Genomic DNA, 19,465 nt, shown 5'->3' on the forward strand with positions numbered 1-19,465 from the left:
GGAGTGTTCTACTTGACATAATGTGGACAAGGGGAGTAGTTCTAGCAACCTCTTACACAAATACACAGCATTTTCCGGAAATGAAAAAATCATGGCAAACTGTGAGGCCTTAGCAAAAGCAGTCCAGAACAGCCATGTTGACACAATGTAGGAAATTATAAAACTGTAAAATAACCTTCAGTCATGTAATGTGAAAAAGGTGCAAGGAATAACAAAGTATGAAAGGTCAACAATAAAACTTTATCAAATATTACACATACTTTACAGATTAGAGATTTCATGTTCATTTATTCATACCAGCACCAAAAACAACCTGACACAAATCAAATATTAATATTAATATAAACTGTTAATTTCAAACATTTTATGAAATTATATTCTTCATTCATATCATACAAAGTAAAGCACTTTAGACTCATTTAGAGTAGGTTGAATATTATGAGTTCAGTATTGATTCAAGTTTTTTAAAATTTCCTTTTGTGTTGGCTAAATTTGGTGCAATCCACAAACCAAATTGGCAGGAACCGCAATATCTGTAAGATATGAGAAAGTTATGTTATAAATGTTAGTGTTTCTTATTACTAGAAAATGTAAGGTAAAAAGTTGTAAATACCAATTTTCCCAGGCATGGACAGGTTGAGGTTGTTCATGATGTCCACAAACTCTTCTAAGGTTTTTGTTAGACGGGGATTGTATTTGCGCTCCTCGCCAACTGTAGATACTGTCTGGCCTAATGTGAAATAAATATACAGCATTTATTGTAACATGACTACAATGAATCATATTTTTTATGTAAATAGGGCAACTTTAGTGTCTTTGCGTACCTCGGTAGTCGTGCGCAGGGTAGACTAGGCAGCCATCAGGAAGGGTGAAGATCTTGCTGTGAACGGAATTGTAGAGCCTCTTGGAACAACCTGAAATATATTTTAAAAATATAAAATAAAAAAATCTGCATAATCATCATAATAATCATAATAACAATAACAAATTCAAGTTAACTGCACGATCCTGTATTATTTTAAGGAGATAGGGTAAATTAGTATAATTCTAAATCAATAACAAAACTATAATACAGTGCAGTGATGTGGGTTCAAGGGAGGCAGAGCCTCACCTGTCAATCTTGGGGGAAAAAAAAGCGTACTTATAAAATATAATAAATGTTTATATTTGTCATCCAGTATGTATTATAAACCTCTTTTCCAATTGAATCCAGCATGGAACATTATATTTTCAATGAAGACAATCAGAATTTTTGCATGTCCCGTAACTCCCGTTCAAATACAGGGTGGAGGGACGCCGTGAGGCAGCACCTTGCTGTGCCACTCGGTGCACAGTAGAATTCCACACAAACTGTGCAGGTATGCGATGGAAATAATGTGTCACTGTCCGTCTGTATATAACAAATAAAACACTCTGACGATATGCTCTGTATTTCCATATTCTGGATAACGTATGAAACGTATTTGTGAAACATGTTTAGTCTCACAGATTAATTATAAAACAGCTGTAAAATTCTCACTCTGTGAGGCAAACAAAACGCCGGACTCATGGCAGAGGGCAAAATAGAAGATTACATTTCCAAGCTAATAAGCTTTGCAAATCTGGATTTTCAATCAAAGCAAGAAGTTATAAACTAAAGGAAGACCTACAACGGAGTTGAAAGGCTTGCTTCAAAATACTGGAAAGAGCATTACTGTTCTTTTCAAACTGAGTGGTACACTCAAAAAAACTGGCTGTGTGGATGTCCTATGAGAAACTGCCTTTTCTGCTTCCTCTGTCTTCTATTTTCAACGAGTGACAATGTCTGGTCTCAAAATGGATATTGAGACATGAAGAATTTGCCTAGAAGCTTGAATAAGCACAAACAATCAGCCACTCACAAAGTCAGATAGCTTTAAAAACTTTTGGGGTTTCTAGGACAGACCTGGCTTTGGAAGAACAGCGGAGACTCAACATTAGACTACACAATGAAGAGGTAAAGGAAAACCGTGATATTTTAAAAGACCTCATCAACGCGACCTGTTTCCTTGCTAAACACCAGCCAGCATTTGGTGGCAATGAAGAGAGCGCAGGCACTACTAATCATGGCAAGTATGTGGCGCTATTATATGCATTTGCTTAGAAAGATGAAAGACTAATAAAACATTTAAAGACATCCACTGTGTTTTCTGGCTTGTCAAACAAAGTGCAAATCTCTGTCATTTTGCCCTATGTAGTACTAAAGACTGGAGCGGTTTGTGAAGTGAAGGAGGCGTTTTGGGGTTTTGACGACGTGAGTGCAGACAGACGAGCCCCTGCAGTAGCCGAGGATGTTATGGGTGTGTTGCAGAAATACACCTGTGTTGAAAAGCTTGTAGCTCAGATGTACGATGTGGCTTCTGTTATGGCATCACAATACCAGCAACAACAGCATCTGTAGAGAGGTCCTTCTTAGCATTATTTTGTCTTGAAATAGGCTCAATTGGAATTCATTTAGACTTTAAATATAATATGTGTCACATGTTTTAGTAAAGAATGCCGACATGTGATATATAGCATAACTCATTGTCTGTTCTCAATCAAATAATGTTTAAGGTGCTCTTTTGGGACCTCACTGCACATCACTGCTACAATGAAAGTTATTTTCACTGTAAGACTGAATAAAAATACAACACTGCTCTCTAGTGGTTAGACTGAGGAACTACAAATCACATCATTTCCATTTAAAATAGACAAGTTAAGGTTTGTAGTAACATTGATTGACACCTTGCTGGAAGTCTGTTCTGCCACACCCCCTGATGAGAAGGGTGTCTCCAGTGAAAGCCATGCTCTCATCCCCCATCACCAGAGTCATGCAGCCATCTGTGTGACCCGGCGTCTCCCTCACCACTAGACACTGCAACAAATCACAGCACTATTGTTTGGTATCATCTGGGAAGAAGAAATCAAAAGGAAACAGAAGGCAATAGTACTTACATGTCTTCCAAAGGGGATCTTGTCTCCTTCTGTGACTAGTAAGTCAGCCTGGGCACCACTGTGTTTGCTGATTGCACTTTTCAGCCCCACCAGTTGCTTCTTCATGAGCCCTGTGCTTGTGATGTGGTCAGCGTGGCAATGAGTGTTTACTGTAAATATATATATAAAAAAAAACACTACGCAATGTTATTCTATGCCGACATCAGATAAAATATGAAAATATATAAACATTTATTTTAACTACTCAAAAGTTATGGATGTAAAATAGTAGTAGAAAAATACAATAAAGCAGTCCTTCTCAAATAGTGGGGCTCGCGGTGCGATGCCAGGGGGAGGCGCGTTTGGGAACATGCTTTTCTTTTGCCGTACTAGAATAAATTGTAATTGCACATCCACTACAGTAGGTGGCAGTAGCGCTCTCATTGTCAGAGTGTGGGCAGGTTGTATGAGCTCTATGCTGTAGGGTTTGCAGGTGTACACAGCAAAGAGGAGATAGTGAACAGATCAAGAACACAGAGCAGTGAACAAACCCCTCAAGAGACACGATGGAAAAATATTTAACAGGCATGAAAAGAAAGGTGGAGATAGACGTAGGTAATGAGATAAATGAAAGTCACCTGAAAGCTAAGACAAGGAAGTATGACGAAGAGTATCTAGCACTTGGCTTCACCGTGATTACTGTCGGAGACGAGGAAATACTGGGTGTTTTAATGTTTCATTTATTTCATTTTAATTTATTCATTTGATATTTATTTCATTTTAATTTTTTTGATATTTGTTTTTATTTTGTTATATTCTATTTTATTTTTTCACTACCAAATGGTTCAATCAGTTGGTTAAAAATGTGTATACTTTAAATAAGAATTGCATTTTCTATGAATTTCAGGGAAATTGATGCATTTTACATATTTTCTGTTACAGATTTTTAAAACAAACAAAAAAAAAAAACCCCACAAAACAACAATGTTACTAAAGTAATTTTTTGTTGGAAGTTGATCTATATTTTTATTTTTTATTTTTTGTTTTGTTGTTATGTAGTACTTATAAGAATTATAAGAATAAAAAAAAAAACATGAGAATGAGTTAAATATAAATATGCACTTAATTTTGACAACTAATTTAATGATATCAGTCCTAGAGGTCCAAAAGTACTTTTAATGATCAAGAATGTTAATCTTTTTCAAGTTAAAATTATCTTTATAAGATGTTTGCAGAAAGTATATGTAAAAATATATCAAAACATGGATAATATTATAGTGATTGAAAATTATTATAAATTATGCTAAATGTACTGATTTTTTTTTTTTTTTTTAAGTTAAATGTGTAAATGTTGTGGTCCATTAAAAACTGCATGTTTCATCATTTCTGATGGACATCCATATTATCAATGTGTGGAATGTGCAACTATGGGAACTGTGCAATGTGTGTAGTGTACAATTTTTATGTTGACCATTTGGTGACCCCAGCCCTTGTGACAGCAGATGGAAATTTGCCTTTGGGTATAATCCGGTGTGTTTACGTTCATGTTGAATCATGTTTGTTCATTAACATGCATTGTCCCAATCAAATAAATAAATAAAAATAAAATTACCCAAATATGTATTAAGTATAGACATTTATTGTTATCAGTGTATTGCCTGTCTCCAGCTATGAAAAATCCTACATGCAATGCAATACAAAATCCCCTGTACATCCTGATGGTACTTGCTGTGCTCATGTACCTGCCACTTTCAGGTTGAGTCCCAGCTCCTCGATGAGCTTCACGTCTCTGCTGAGGGTCTCCAGCACAGGGTCTATGAGGACAGCCTCCTTGGTGTCAGTATCTGCCAACAGGTATGTGTACGTGCAGCTGTCTCTGTCAAACAACTACAAACACAGACACAAGCATGACTCAGCAAACACAGCACCACCTCGGGACACAGGAGCAGGAGGCACACGAGCGACTTCTGTTATGATCGTGGACTGCTTACACTTTTTAAATAAGAATAATGTACTCTCTGGTGTAACTTGAATGTTTAAACATCTTAGGTGAGTAGCGTTTAAACCAAACCACGATCAAATTTCCCCTCTGTTTGCAGAAAATTATGATAATAAAGTTATGGAGAAGTCATTACAAAGCAGCAGAACTTCACAAGCCCAAACAAACAAGGGCAAGGCTGGAGAGTCCAGATGAACACTAGAGGAACTGAATCCACAAACACAATATGTCTGTTTATGACATAAAGCTAACAGCTAACAGTTAAGACTTTCCACCTACAAAACCTCTAAGCATTTACAGCATGAACGCAGTAGAGATCATATCCAGGACTGTACCTGTCTGAATAAAAGCCCTTCAGTCCGTGCCATCCTGGTGCAGTATGCTCTGAGAGCTGCTCGTAGCGGGGACACGGAAGTGCACAGGCCCGGGGAGACGCGCCTGGAGTGGGACAGTGCGTAACTGCAGCTCTGGCTGTTTGCTCTGAGGCTCAGGACTAGAGCCAGTCGGACTGGCTTCGTCCTACTAATAACGGAGCATTATAGTTCTCGATAGATCGTGACAACAAATGATTATCATCTAGGGCGTGTCAAACGAGCTATAACGATAAAAACGTAGGGTGATAAGCGGCAGTTTTCTCTTTGAACAATTAATAATTTAATCTGGACTAGAGCACTAAATCAAGGTTAGAATGGGACCACACAAAGTCTACATCAGGATCTAAGCGGGGATCACACCAGGACCAAGGCAGTACTATTGCAATTTACTGCGTTTGGTTAAAGGGCACATATTACGCTATTTTCTGATGTTATAATGTTGTTCATCGAAAACATACCCAGAGTTTTGTTGCGTATCATCCACACATGTTTAACTCACAATCCTGCATACTTAGACTGAGTTCTTCTCTCAAACTGAAAACACTCTGTTCCACCTTGTGATGTCATGTGGTAATACTGTGCTCCACTGTGTTTTTAAACTCTATACACTTTCATTACAATCATTCAGATGACTTCAGTCCTGGAATTGCCCATCTATACTGAACTAAAGGAAAAGATAGTTGTTAACAACAGATTCATGAGATAAAGCGAAATAGCATTTTGAGCTTTGGACTTAGACAGACTAATAATAAAGGGTTATTCAAACATGTGTGAATGAAACAAAACACAACTCTGGGTATGTTTTTGAGGATGTAACAACATTATAACATGACTTAAAGCGCACAAGAATCCATTTTGTGTACCTTATTTTTCCCTCTGGAGTATAAGTTGTACCAGCAAAAAAATTTGTAATGGAGAAAAAAAACATATATAAGTCGCATTTTGGGAGGAAATTTATTTTAGAAAATCCGAGACCAAGAACAGACATTTTATCTTTAACGCCAAGTTATAATAACAATAAAATAGAGAACAACAGGCTGAATAGCAGTAGAGCACGCTAATTTAACACATAGACAACAAACTGAATACGTGCCTGGTGTTAATGTAAGATATTAATAGTTAAACAGATGACTATGTTAACGTAACATATGCCGGCTTGACCACAAACACGAGAGACACGAGAGTTGTTTTCACTGATATTTACTGTGGTCTTACTTCTTCATCACAGTTCACAGTGTAGAACTAGCAAACACATAAAATTGTCATGATCCGCACTGTCCGCTCCTGGTTTTCCTCCCTGTGTGCTCTTCCCCCTCCCTCACCTGCCTGTACCTGGAGCTGGGCGGAGCTCTCGGCTCCTCCCGCGCACACCTGCTCCCCATCTGGCTAATCACCACACCTGCCATGGATAAGAGGAGATGGGGGAAGACACTCAGTGCGAGATCGTCTGTTTGCACTCACCCTGTCTGTGCTGTGTTTGTCGCCCTCACTTGTTCCTGTCGTGCTCCAGCCCTGGATGTCTCCTGCCCGCTCTGCCCTACGCCCGTCTGGTCTGCCTGTTGTCCTGTGGTCCCTTCATGTCCCTGTTTCCTGTGATCCTGCTCACCTCCGGATCACCCACTGTTTGTACCTTGTCCCTTTTCTACAATAAATCCTGTAAATATTCCCCGAGTCTGCATCCTTTGGTCCGCTACACTCACCCGTTACGACAAAAATATAACACAAGCTCTGGCTCATATCACATATACACACAAAACTGCACATGAACGCATGGAAAATATACAAAATACTTTGGCCTGCAAGTAAACAAACTGGAGAACCAAAAACTTTATATTTTACTCCTCAATTGTTTCTTAAATAGTGCTCTGTCGGGTAAAGACTTTGTATTAGAATAAAAGCTGAACCAGAAAACAGGAAGTAGTTTTCGTGACCTTTAACTAGACTTATGATAAACTAAACATTTACAATATTGTTCCAAATGAAAAAAATATCACCTTTATGGATTTATAAATACGGGGAAATTAAATATGAAATGTATAAAAGAAAACAAGTTAAGTGAATTTTCTTACAGGTATTACAAACACAACACACATCTAGTGGTCATACTAATGAACTGTAACATGTATAATCAACCGTTACATAACAAGTATGTAAACATGTACATGAAGCATAGACAGCGAATACGCTCTCTATAACTGAATACGTGCCTGGTATGTTAACGTAAGATATTAATAGTTAATCAGATAACCGAAGCATAAAAAACAAGCTAACATGTTTACTCTAAATCTCACTCCAAATCACTAAATCCATTTAATTCTTCACCCTCGGTGTCGTTTCTAAACAACTCCATCTGCTCCGGAAGTAAATGAAGCACCGCCTTTTGAAGGTGCCCTTCGAAGTACCCCTTAAAGTGTAGTTTGAAGCTTCCGGACGAGAATGTGCCCTCCTCAGTGTAGCCGCCACCTTGCTCAAATGGGACAGGCCTACACCACAGACCGCACTTCCACCGCTGTCTTTGAGTGTCCGATACATACATTACGTACGTTATTTTTAATTATTTATTATTTAATAGAAGAAAAGTCAAGATGTCGTCGTCGCAGCCGTTTCTTTCTGTTTAGAATATCAATAGGCAAATATAACGTTCAAGGTGATTTTTTTCTCATTTGTGGCTACTTCATAACTTTAACAAAATATACCTTGTGAAAACATAATAACAGAGACAGAGGTAATAGTATCATTTTTACTTTCATAGTCTATAAACCAGAGAACACTGATTAGTTGTACATATAATGGGATATTGCAGTTTAATGGTTTGGTATTTTGGCCAATGGCTACACCACTTTAATAACAGTAGAGGGCGCTGTTTCCCTTCTATGCCGTGTCAGTTCCTTTCATCTTATTATTGTAAGGTATTTTCTAGCAGTGCAGCGCTACATCAAGCTAGTATCTTGATTTACTAACACGAAGGTGAATGACACGTGCCCACCAGGGGACGCAGACCTATGGAATGTACTGGAACTCATGAAGATTTTGTGCACGTCTCAGGACTCTCTTCTATCCTTTCTGGAGAGTCCATTGTGTCATTGTTCACATTCCCTGTGTGGAGCTCATTAAACCTTCTGACTTTATGTTTCAGTCTCTTGGTCTTTGACGCTTACAATAGAAACGAACATTCTTACATTATTCTTATTGCAGTAATAATTTCTAATGATAATAATGTCTTCTTATTGTCTAGAAATAACTGCACATTCCTTTATTCAGTGTAACTCATTTTTAATCCTCAAACACACGGCCTGTACATACCTTTATTCAGATTTAACAGTTTCATGTCACACTGTTGTAGATGAAGTAAACCAGTACAAACATTTGAATGTGTATTGCGCAGCGGACTCCATTTTCTTCTCTTTTTTGAGTAGTCGCGGTGCATGATGGGATATAGCAGTGCGTGAAGTGTGCATGGATGCACGCTTCGGTTACGTCCGACCTCCATGGAAATGCTGGAAACGCAGGGCAGGTTTGTCAGGCGCATTCAGTAGGGTGCATTGAAATGGGACAGGCCTTGTCGCGCCGGAAATTACGTAACTGCCCTTCGACGCACATTTTCAGTGGTGAATCTAACGCCATTTTGGCGAATTGAGACACGGCCAGTGTGACAATAATGATGTGAAATTATACTTTAACAATTTCACATATAAGTCGCACCCCAAGTCAAACTATAAGACCTTTAATATTTGCGAATAGTGAGGTGACCTTGCTCACAATAATCATACAGTTCTTCCTAACATTTTGCCAGCTAATGTTTAGAGCATACACTTTGGTTTAGAGATTCTGTATCATCTCACATCACAACCAGCACATTCATAGCTTTTCAAAGGATAAATCTACTGTAGTTACTTTTATGGTCAAATGCATGTGTATTATCTTTATAGGAGTGTTCTACTTGACATAATGTGGGCAAGGGGAGTAGTTCTAGCAACCTCTTACACAAATACACGGCATTTTCCGGAAATGAAAAAATCATGGCAGACTGCAAACTGTGAGGCCTTAGCATAAGCAGTCCAGAACAGCCATGTTGACACAATGTAGGAAATTATAAAACTGTAAAATAACCTTCAGTCATGTAATGTGAAAAAGGTGCAAGGAATAACAAAGTATGAAAGGTCAACAATAAAACTTTATCAAATATTACACATACTTTACAGATTAGAGATTTCATGTTCATCTATTCATACCAGCACCAAAAACAACCTGAGACCAAATCAAATATTAATATTAACTATTAATTTCAAACATTTTATAAAATTATATTTTTCATTCATATCATACAAAGTACAGCACTTTAGACTCATTTAGAGTAGGTTGAATATTATGAGTTCAGTATTGATTGAATTTCCTTGTGTTGGCTAAATTTGGTGCACTCCACAAACCAAATTGGCAGGAACCGCAAAATCTGTAAGATATGAGAAAGTTATCAGAAATGTTTGTGTTTATTTCTAGAAAATGTAAGGTAAAAAGTTGTAAATACCAATTTTCTCAGGCTTGGGCAGATTGAGATTGTTCATGATGTCCACAAACTCTTCTAAGGTTTTTGTTAGACGGGGATTGTATTTGCGCTCCTCGCCAACTGTAGATACTGTCTGGCCTAATGTGAAATAAATATACAGCATTTATTGTAACATGACTACAATGAATCATATTTTTTATGTAAATAGGGCAACTTTAGTCTCTTTGCGTACCTCGGTAGTCGTGCGCAGGGTAGACTAGGCAGCTATCAGGAAGGATGAAGATCTTGCTGTGAACGGAATTGTAGAGCCTCTTGGAACAACCTGAAATATATTTTAAAAATATAAAATAAAATAATCAGCATAATCATAATAGCAATAACAAATTCAAGTTAACTGCAGAATCCTGTATTATTTTGGACTGGACAGTTATTTCAGAATAACTGAATAAAGATACAACACTGCTCCCTAGTGGTTAATCTGAGCACTATGAATCACATCATTTCCATTTAAAATAGACAAGTTAAGGTTTGTAATAACATTGATTGACACCTTGCTGGAAGTCTGTTCTGCCACACCCCCTGATGAGGAGGGCATCTCCAGTGAAAGCCATGCTCTCATCCCCAGTCACCAGAGTCATGCAGCCATCTGTGTGACCCGGTGTCTCCCTCACCACCAGACACTGCAACAAATAACAGCACTCATGTTTGGTATCATCTGGGAAGAAGACAGCAAAAGATACAAGGAAACAGAAGGCAATAGTACTTACATGTCTTCCAAAGGGGATCTTGTCTCCTTCTGTGAGTGGTAAGTCAGCCTGGGCACCACTGTGTTTGCAGATTGCACTTTTCAGCCCCACCAGTTGCTTCTTCATGAGCCCTGTACTTGTGATGTGGTCAGCATGGCAATGAGTGTTTACTGTAAATATAAAAAAAATACACAATATCATTCCCAGCCCACTTCAGATAAAATATGAAAATATATACACATTTATTTTAAATACTCAAAAGTTATGAATGTAAAATAGTAGTAGAAAATTACAATAAAGTGAAACCATTTGAATGAGTCTGTACAAACCTAAATATAAATGTGCACTTAATTTTGACAACTAGTTTAATGGTATTATCAGTCCTGGAGGTCCAAAAGTACTTTTAATGATCAAGAATGTTCATGTTAAAATTATCTTTATGAGATGTTTACAGAAAGTATATATATGTATATGCATTTTAAATCATCAGATATGTCCACATCAGTCTAGTTAATTTGTCCTGTTCTGCATTCACTGTAAAAAACCTGCACATGATTCTTATATATATATATATATATATATATGGACTTTGGGAAACATGTATTGGACATGGGGTCATTTCACTGTATTTAATTGCTAATGTTAATGATGAACTGATAATGTAATTGCACAATGCAATTGTAATGGAATGTGTATTTTTAATGTGTGTTCACCTGCCCAGAGACTGCAGATGGAAAGTAGCAGTAGCTAAATCTGGTACAAATAAACTTTTCTTTTGTAAGATTAATACATTTGTACATGGTCTCTGACAATTAAATAATAAAGAAAAAGATCAAATATATATATAATATTCATCATTAACATTAGCAATTAATATTATAATATAATATAATATAAACTATTATAAGTTATGCTAAATGTACTGATTAAGAAAAAAAATACCAGAAAAAGCTGTAATCTTTCAATAAGTAAGGGTATTGATTGGTAATACATTGTTGTGTAAATGTTATGGTCCATTAAAATCATGCATGTTTCATCATTTATGATGGACATCCATATTATTACCCAAATATGTATTTAGCATAGCCATTTATTGTTGTCTGTGCATTGCCTGTCTCCGGCAATGAAAAAATCCTACATGCAATGCAATACAAAATCCCCTGTACATCCTGATGGTACTTGCTGTGCTCATGTACCTGCCACTTTCAGGTTGAGTCCCAGCTCCTCGATGAGCTTCACGTCTCTGCTGAGGGTCTCCAGCACAGGGTCTATGAGGACAGCCTCCTTGGTGTCAGTATCTGCCAACAGGTATGTGTACGTGCAGCTGTCTCTGTCAAACAACTACAAACACAGACACAAGCACGACTTAGCAAAGTTAAATCCACAAACACAGTATGTCTGTTTATGTTTATGTAGATTTAACATAAAGCTAACAGCTAACAGATAAGCTAACAGTTTCCATCTACAAAACAACAGTGTTCATCTACAAAACAAGTTTTCAACTACAAAACCTCTAAGCATTTACAGCATGAACACAGTAGAGATCATATCCAGGACTGTACCTGTCTGAATAAAAGCCCTTCAGTCCGTGCCATCCTGGTGCAGTATGCTCTGAGAGCTGCTCGTAGCGGGGACACGGAAGTGCACAGGCCCGGGGAGACGCGCGTGGAGTGGGACAGTGCGTAACTGCAGCTCTGGCTGTTTGCTCTGAGGCTCAGGGCTAGAGCCAGTCGGACTGGCTTCGTCCTACTAATAACGGAGCACATTGTGGTGACAACAAATGATTATCATCTAGAGCCAAACGCGCAGAAACGACAACCACGTAGGGACGATGGTGTAGTGATAAACGACAGATTTGTCAGTGAATTGTACCGAGTAGCCGAGCTAAAGCTACACTCTCACCTCACATGCCCCATGTGGCGCAGACACACTGCACACCGCCGTCACCGAGCTCCTGTGCGGGAGTTCAAAGTTTAGGAGGTCACCTGCAGTGATGCAGCGTTCGTGAACGATTCGGTCCTTTGAACGGTTCCTTAACGTGAACGGTTGAAACCAGATCACAAGCCACACAGCCGACAGGAAGTAATCTACCTTCTACTGGCGAAAAGTGAAGACTAGCTTGCTACGTGACAAAGTGCAGCTTTACCAAACTAGTAAAACCTCCCTACAGTTATCACACCCCATGAACCACTTTAAATGCTGTAATCCATTGGCAGAGTGGTAGTAAGTGTGACAGAGTAATGGTATTGTAACCACAAAAGTTTAGTGCACCTTGCCCACTAAAAACAAAACACAAAGTGCAGGTGTGATTGGCTTTTTATTATCTCCACTGAGCTCATAATCAGTGTGCAATCTTGGGTTAGCCCTGCAAAAGGTTAAAGCATGTGTTTGAAAACATTTCTTTTTATTTCACTCAATACCATGTGATATTTATAGCCTACCTCCAAGTACCCCCCAACCCAATCCACCACTGCTGTCACTCGTGTGTAGACTCCTGGTTTGTTGCGGCGCCACAGCCCTCTCCCCAGCTGACCACGCCGGCCAGTCTCCACTCCCCCATGGCTGTTTCACATATGAGGGGCCCACCACTGTCTCCCTTGGGGTCAGAAAAATACTTATTTGTCAGACAGATTGCTAGACCTTGAGGAACACATATCATTGTTTCAATAGGTTACCTGGCAGGAGTCCACCCCTCCATCCATGTTGCCAGCACAGATCATGCGAGGAGTTAGGAAAACCCCGTAGACATGTGGACGTGAACACACAGATTGAGCTATTACCGTGACTTGCGCCTGCCTTAAATCAGTCATTATAAAGCCTAAAAGGAGGAAAAGGATATTAGCGTTTATCAGTGTAACACTATAATACAGCGCAAGTATCAAACAGAGAGTGAGGGCATAACCTGTATGACCTATGGTATCTAATCTTTCTTTTTTTCCTATGGTATCTAGTCAAACAAATACTGTAAATATGTAGATGACATGCAGATCTATGTCTCACTGGCAGCAGGTGAATATGGACCAGTGGATTCACTCAAAACAACTTTCTGTGGGCCAAAGACTGAAGTCATTGTCTTTGGCATGTCTTTTGGCACAGAAACAAAGAGAACATGTCCGCAGTCACCTCCAGTCTCTCTCTCTAAAACCTTCATATCAGGCTAGAAATCTAAGGGCTGGAACCTCAGGGACTGGCCTCCTGCTGGTGTCCAGAGTCAGGACTAAACATGGGGAATCGGTGTTTGAGTTCTATGCAGCTAAACCTGGAGCAGTCTTCCTTAAGATGTCAGACAGGCCTCTACTGTGACAATGTTTAAATCCAGGCTCAAAACAGTTCTGTTTAGCTGCACACTAAACTAATCCTGTTATATACTTAATTTAGAACTAGTGGTACTCTGAAAGCTTTTTTTTTTTCTTTGGTGGTACATGGTGTGAAACGTTTGAGAGCCACTGGTCTAGTTCATATATGGAGTAGCCCACCTCCTTCCATGACGTGACCCCAGCCTGTGATCCAGCAGTTGGCACCAGTGGGAAAGGACTCACTCGCCCTGGGCAAACACACCGGGCGCACACCATCTAGAGTTCACAAAAAAAGATTAAACTTTATCAGGAATGGAAATAATACTGAAAATTTGTGCTCAAGTAAAAATATAGTTAGATTTCTAAAAATGTACTCAATTACAAGTACAAGAAGTGTTGTCGAAATTGTAGCCTACTTAAGTAAAACTAAAAAGTATATATTCTCTGTGCTCTGGGTAATCAGAGCAGGTGTGATGCAGTGCTCTTATGCGTGTTTATAGGTACAGAGAGGAGCTGACACAATTGGGGACATGATGGACTTGAAAGTACTCAGTAACTTTTATGACTTAAAATGTATCTAATTAAAGTTGCGTGGCTAGAATTACTACTCATGTACAGTTTATAAAATGTACTCAAAAAAGTACTATTAAAAAATAGACTCTATTAAAGTAGTAGTAGTAGTTACTTTCCATGCCCAGCTTTTAATTTACTACAGTACACTTCTTTCAGCATTAACTCATCCAGGGACATCACTAGACCTACAGCTATACTAGGGGACTGGCCCATTTCATTTGGACCTACATATTTTTCCAAAGTCTGATGTAGTGCTCCTGTTTAAAGCAAGGGTTTCTGTCCCCCATTAGGAAATTCTGCACAAAACAGAAGTAATTTCCTGTAATCTGGTGGCTTTTAGATGAATAAATGCTTGTAGCAGCTAAACTGAGAATTAACTCCCAAGATAAGATTTTGCATATTTTATTATTAGTACAGCTGTAGGATACTCTTATTAAACGTAGCATGTGTTTTCCACAAGCTACCGATCATTTGTGTCCAGCTCCTATGCCAGTGGTAGTGAAACCCCCGGCCCTCTACTAAACTGGGCTGTGGACAGACCCTCCAGAGTAAACAAAACAATAGACGAAACTAAAGCCTCAAACATCTGTTAGGACACCTGGCCTCACGCCTTATGCTTTGCTTTGCTTTGCTTTTAATCCAACTGTAATATAGTGAGAAACTTCGCCATGATACTTTGTAGAATCAACATGGCTATATCTTGACTGTTTATGCATCTAACTACACAAATATGAGGTAGACTTTAAAAAGTGACTAAAAAAGCTTGGGCTTTGTAAAACATCTTCATGGGCTCTAAAGGTTTCCCACAGGCTTTGATTTCTCACTATACTGGTAAAATCCAACAGCATTCAGCTTAAGAAACAGCCCTCACTGGTCACCTCAGTGCTGTCACAGCTCCTCTCCTGCTCTGTGCTGTACTATAGGACCAAGGCCATATATAAACACATACATACACTGCTCAGGTCAGAGTTTTAGGAGTTGTTTGAACATACAAGTAAAAGCTTTTAGGAGTATGAGACTAGTAGCCTGGATCATGTTGAAGCCAACCTGAAGCAGCGTGCTTTGGATGAGTCCAGATTAGGAACCTGACTATATGCTTGGTGCACCAGAAGACTTTGTTCTGTGATTTGTTTTTTTATGCTAGAGCATCACTTTCATAGTCACAAAGGGTGTTTTTCAATTCCCAGGATCCTTCCTCTATAGACTATTGGGCTGCAGATTGTCCTGGACCTGACGCACCTGCACCCACTGTATCTCATCTATGTTTGTTACTGAAATACACTATGAAGACAGTAAATTGTTTACAACCAGCAATTATGTTCTGTACCAGTGTTTATTGCCATTGCCATTACCTGACATGACCCCCACTACCTGCATTCCTCCAGCAGATGGCGCCACCTCTCCTCTTACCGCTCATGTCTATGTTGGTGACGGTCCGCAGCAGTCCCACGTCGTAGTCGTTGTTCACGGGTTTGTAGCTGGGGTGGGAAAATAACTGCAATCCTCTGTAGCGTTTCCCCACAAACCCATCTCCAATGACCACACTGTTCACCAGCACGTGCCAATCAGCGGGCTCCACCATGTCGTTTCTACACAGGGGAAGCAACAAGGGTGAAAAAAACAAACAAAAATTATTATTATTTTTTGTGGGTTGATAGTGTGGCCAATTTTGGTGTCAAATCTGCAAGCAACAAAGACTCTGGAAACCTTGCACCATGCAGCATGTAGCAGATAGCCTTTTTCAGGAGGGGAAAAACTAGTGCATTGTAAAAAGCATTTTATTGGATGAGAAGCATAGATTAGTTCCAGAAGGAGTCAACCATAATTTTGATTTAAGGTGAGTTAATGTTGGCTTCATTAATAAATTGTTTTTTGCTCCACTAACACAAGCAGAAAAACAAAAATTTGCCCCATGCACTTAAAGCTGTGTAGACTTTTTTATCTATATATAATTTTGTGCAATCGTGGCTTTTGCAAGTTCATATTCAGGTTGTGCAATATATAGGTCAAGGTCTGAATTGCTAGACCCTGGATTATAAAGTCAAGATGGTGGGACTGTGGCGAGGGTTCACTTTACACACTACTCAATAGAAAATGGATTTGCTCCACCTTTGTACCGTTATTTCATACTTATGAGTTAGTTCTTACTCCATAAAACAGTGAGCAGCGGTGATGACCCAGTGTGCGGAGACGATGGCCCCTCCACAGATGTGCTTGCCTTTCCACTGCATACTGATCAGCCACTTCCAGTCACCTTTGGATGCCAGCGTGCCTCCCACTATTCTCAGGTTGTTGCTTACAGAAAGTGAACAATCTATGAATTAAAGAGAGATCTGTGAAATCATATGAATTTCTCAGGCTTTAGTACTTGATGCATTCTGTTTTCAAGTTAATTCTCAACCATTTAAAAAAGTAATTAAGCACCAAAATATGCAGTATTTCTGTATTATTGCTCTTTCCATTGTGCCATAGAATAATGTTTCTCAAACTGTGGTACATGTACTACTGATGGTATGTGAGCTCCGTCAGGTGGTACTTGGACAACTCTTCAGTTTGTGGGTTTGCCTAAGTCCATTTTAACCACCTTTTGTCCTATTTTGCATAATGTCTGTTTCGAACTACAGTACAGTGGAAATGATGCAGTCCATCTTTAAATCTGCTTTAGTCCTATTAGATTAGACCTGGAATAGTCCTGTTATAGACATGATTTAGATCTGGTGGTACTCGGAAAGCCAAATCTTTTCTTTGGTGGTACTTGTTGTGAAAAATTTGAGACCTACAGCCATAGAACATGTTAACTTCATATCATTGTTATTTGGCCATTTATATGAGACAAGAATGAAACATGTACCAATTAAAGAAAGAGTTTTGCTAGAAGTCATGTTTACTTTTGCCTAGTTTGACATTTTGGTGAAGTCTGTAATTATTTCACGGTTAGACGAGTCATACATATGTAGAGGTAATTCCATAACTGTTACTATGCAATGAACAAAGGCCAAAGCTTTCTGAATTACACAATAGTCCTGTTATAGGTTAAAGGTTATTATTGGACAAAAAATATGACCTTTATTTTGTGTTGTTGTAAGCTGTTATATGAATACTGTATATGAATAGATTTGCCTCCACTTACCTGCAGTGCTGTTTGTTTGGTTGGTCTGATTAGTTGGGTTTTTGGATAGAAAGGGAGGCTGACTGGAAAGGATGCAGCTTCCCATCACTTCACAGAAAGATGGCTTATGGTTCTCTGGCTCTGATGGAAACGCGACAAACTTGACTGATGCGAAGAGATACAAAGTGATACAAAGTCAACATGCAGATCAAACAGTCCAAAAAAGTCAATTTTAGCTTCTCTATTGCTGTGACCCAACTGGAAAATAAACATGCTCTCAAAATCGGGGCACTTTTGATCCACGTGAAATTATCTTGACCCCATAACATTCTTTGAACGTTCTAGCTCAAAAACATTCTGTATTCCTCCCGGGTTCAGATTTTCTCTTCATAAATGATTCAGATTTTGTCTAAATTAATGAGAGGGGCTTATGAGAGGACACTATCTGACATTTGAAATATGCAAAACCAATTAAAGTGAATTAATGGCAGGCAGGTTGTTTTACCATCTGTAGTCAAGTGCAGAGTCAGCGTGTGCAGACAATGTAGAAGAAGGTAACATTATCTAAGTATAAATATATAATAGTAGTTAAATACTGGTATCCGGTGAAGTGCAAAGAGTGCAAAGCAGTGATCAAAGGGTCACTATTTAAAACAAATCTATAACATGTTTTTAATTTATTTTTTGTTTACTACATTCCATACGTTTTCATTCACTGTTTTGATGCCTCCAGTGAGAATTTAGAATGTAAATATAATCATGGAAATAAAGAATGTACAGAAGAAAATATTTTGAAATAGCAAAGTTTCAGATAGCACCTAAAATCTGGGTCACTTTTTCTCTTTCAAAATCATCCTTTTCAACCACAAAACACTCCCTTAAAAAGAAATTTCATATTATGTTTGAACCGATTTTGTCAGGAATAATCTTTTTGACAGTTTTTCAATGAAGAACATTCAATCAAGTAGAACTATTCATCATCTTTAACTGACATAGGAAACCATTGAAATATTTCCAATAAAACGGCAATTCTCTTCACATCCTTTCTTTGTCTGGCTATTTATAATTAGTAATAACAAGTAGGGATGTAACTGACAGCTGTAAAGTTAATCATCCATAAGTAATATCCATAAATTATTCTTGTTTTTCTAGCTTTTTTATTTTTTGACAACTTACTTAAAAGAGCAGTGAGGATGACAAGATGGACAGATATGGCTATGCCCAGGATCAAGAGGAGAACACGTTGGGAACAGCCTCGAGAATTGACTTCTGCAAAAACACAGGGAAATGTGGTCAATAAAGCAGAAGTTTTAACTTCTGTAATGCACATAAATAGTTGTAATAAAAGGGATATTATCACAACTTCCTCCTTTTATCTCACCCTTCAGTCCACAAATGTGTAAGGCGAGTCGCTACATCCACAAAAATAAAAACATATATAAAAAAAAATGAACAAAAAACAAAAATAGAAAGTGATGGGTAAAGGTAAAAATGCCTGCATAAAGCGTTTTATTGTCCAATAATCAGGAAGCACTGTGTTAGCATGCTAGTTATTGTAGTCAGCATTACCGCGATAATGACAACAATCATGCTGACTTCGCTCTGGCCTCTGAAAGTCGTGAAAAGCACTTATAAACTCATTGCGGTGAATAATTAGGATGCTCTGAATGCATGAGGTAAGAGAGGGATAACTTTGACCACTGCTAAACGTTTAACATTTAACAGTACCAGTGCCTTTTGGTTTAACACACACAACCTTACCTACGGCATCTTCAGACTTTTTAATGAAAACATTCTATTCTCAAGACCAAGGTGCACAGGGCCATGCATGAATAAAATAGTGTAAAGCCTTAGCAGTTTATATCAGGAAACTCTCCAAATGTAAATGTCACGTAGATAAAAATATGCAACACCAGTCATTTATAAGTCC

The 19,465-nt window shown here is 38.5% G+C and overlaps 2 protein-coding genes across 3 annotated transcripts; both read right to left on the reverse strand.

Moving 5' to 3' along the window:
• Positions 1-221: 221 nt before the first annotated feature.
• ethe1 (ETHE1 persulfide dioxygenase) lies at positions 222-5,438 on the reverse strand. The gene is made up of 7 exons (XM_033981308.2): positions 5,269-5,438; positions 4,677-4,821; positions 2,956-3,104; positions 2,746-2,875; positions 825-914; positions 614-730; positions 222-533 (listed from the first exon to the last, which is right to left on the reverse strand). The coding sequence occupies exons 1-7, from the start codon at positions 5,299-5,301 to the stop codon at positions 487-489; spliced, it is 711 nt and encodes a 236-aa protein (XP_033837199.1). The 5' UTR covers positions 5,302-5,438; the 3' UTR covers positions 222-486.
• A 4,025-nt stretch (positions 5,439-9,463) lies between these two features.
• On the reverse strand, positions 9,464-12,842 carry LOC117384039 (persulfide dioxygenase ETHE1, mitochondrial-like). Of its 2 annotated transcripts, XM_055228194.1 has the most exons (8): positions 12,460-12,842; positions 12,120-12,306; positions 11,754-11,898; positions 10,579-10,727; positions 10,362-10,491; positions 10,044-10,133; positions 9,833-9,949; positions 9,464-9,757 (listed from the first exon to the last, which is right to left on the reverse strand). In XM_055228194.1, exons 1-8 carry the CDS (start codon positions 12,471-12,473, stop codon positions 9,711-9,713), a joined length of 879 nt encoding a protein of 292 aa, XP_055084169.1. In that variant the 5' UTR covers positions 12,474-12,842; the 3' UTR covers positions 9,464-9,710. The 2 variants fall into 2 exon arrangements, with proteins under 2 accessions (XP_055084169.1, XP_033837198.1); XM_033981307.2 differs by having other exon boundaries at positions 12,120-12,842.
• Positions 12,843-19,465: the final 6,623 nt, after the last annotated feature.

The sequence above is a fragment of the Periophthalmus magnuspinnatus genome, chromosome 16 (genome assembly GCF_009829125.3).
Source record: "Periophthalmus magnuspinnatus isolate fPerMag1 chromosome 16, fPerMag1.2.pri, whole genome shotgun sequence".
Taxonomy (NCBI): Eukaryota; Metazoa; Chordata; class Actinopteri; order Gobiiformes; family Gobiidae; genus Periophthalmus; species Periophthalmus magnuspinnatus.

Bases quoted from the DNA above. Each gene is read 5' to 3' on its own strand.
- ethe1 (XM_033981308.2), bottom strand. From the start codon at position 5,301: ATGGCACGGACTGAAGGGCTTTTATTCAGACAG. The intron at 2,876-2,955 runs GTAAGTACTATT...GATTTGTTGCAG, and splicing joins AGATCCCCTTTGGAAGACAT to TGTCTAGTGGTGAGGGAGAC. The intron at 731-824 runs GTACGCAAAGAC...ATTTCACATTAG, and splicing joins CCCTGCGCACGACTACCGAG to GCCAGACAGTATCTACAGTT.
- LOC117384039 (XM_033981307.2), bottom strand. From the start codon at position 12,323: ATGTGCTCCGTTATTAGTAGGACGAAGCCAGTCCGACTGGCTCTAGCC. The intron at 11,899-12,119 runs GTACAGTCCTGG...CTGTGTTTGTAG, and splicing joins AAGGGCTTTTATTCAGACAG to TTGTTTGACAGAGACAGCTG. The intron at 9,950-10,043 runs GTACGCAAAGAG...ATTTCACATTAG, and splicing joins CCCTGCGCACGACTACCGAG to GCCAGACAGTATCTACAGTT.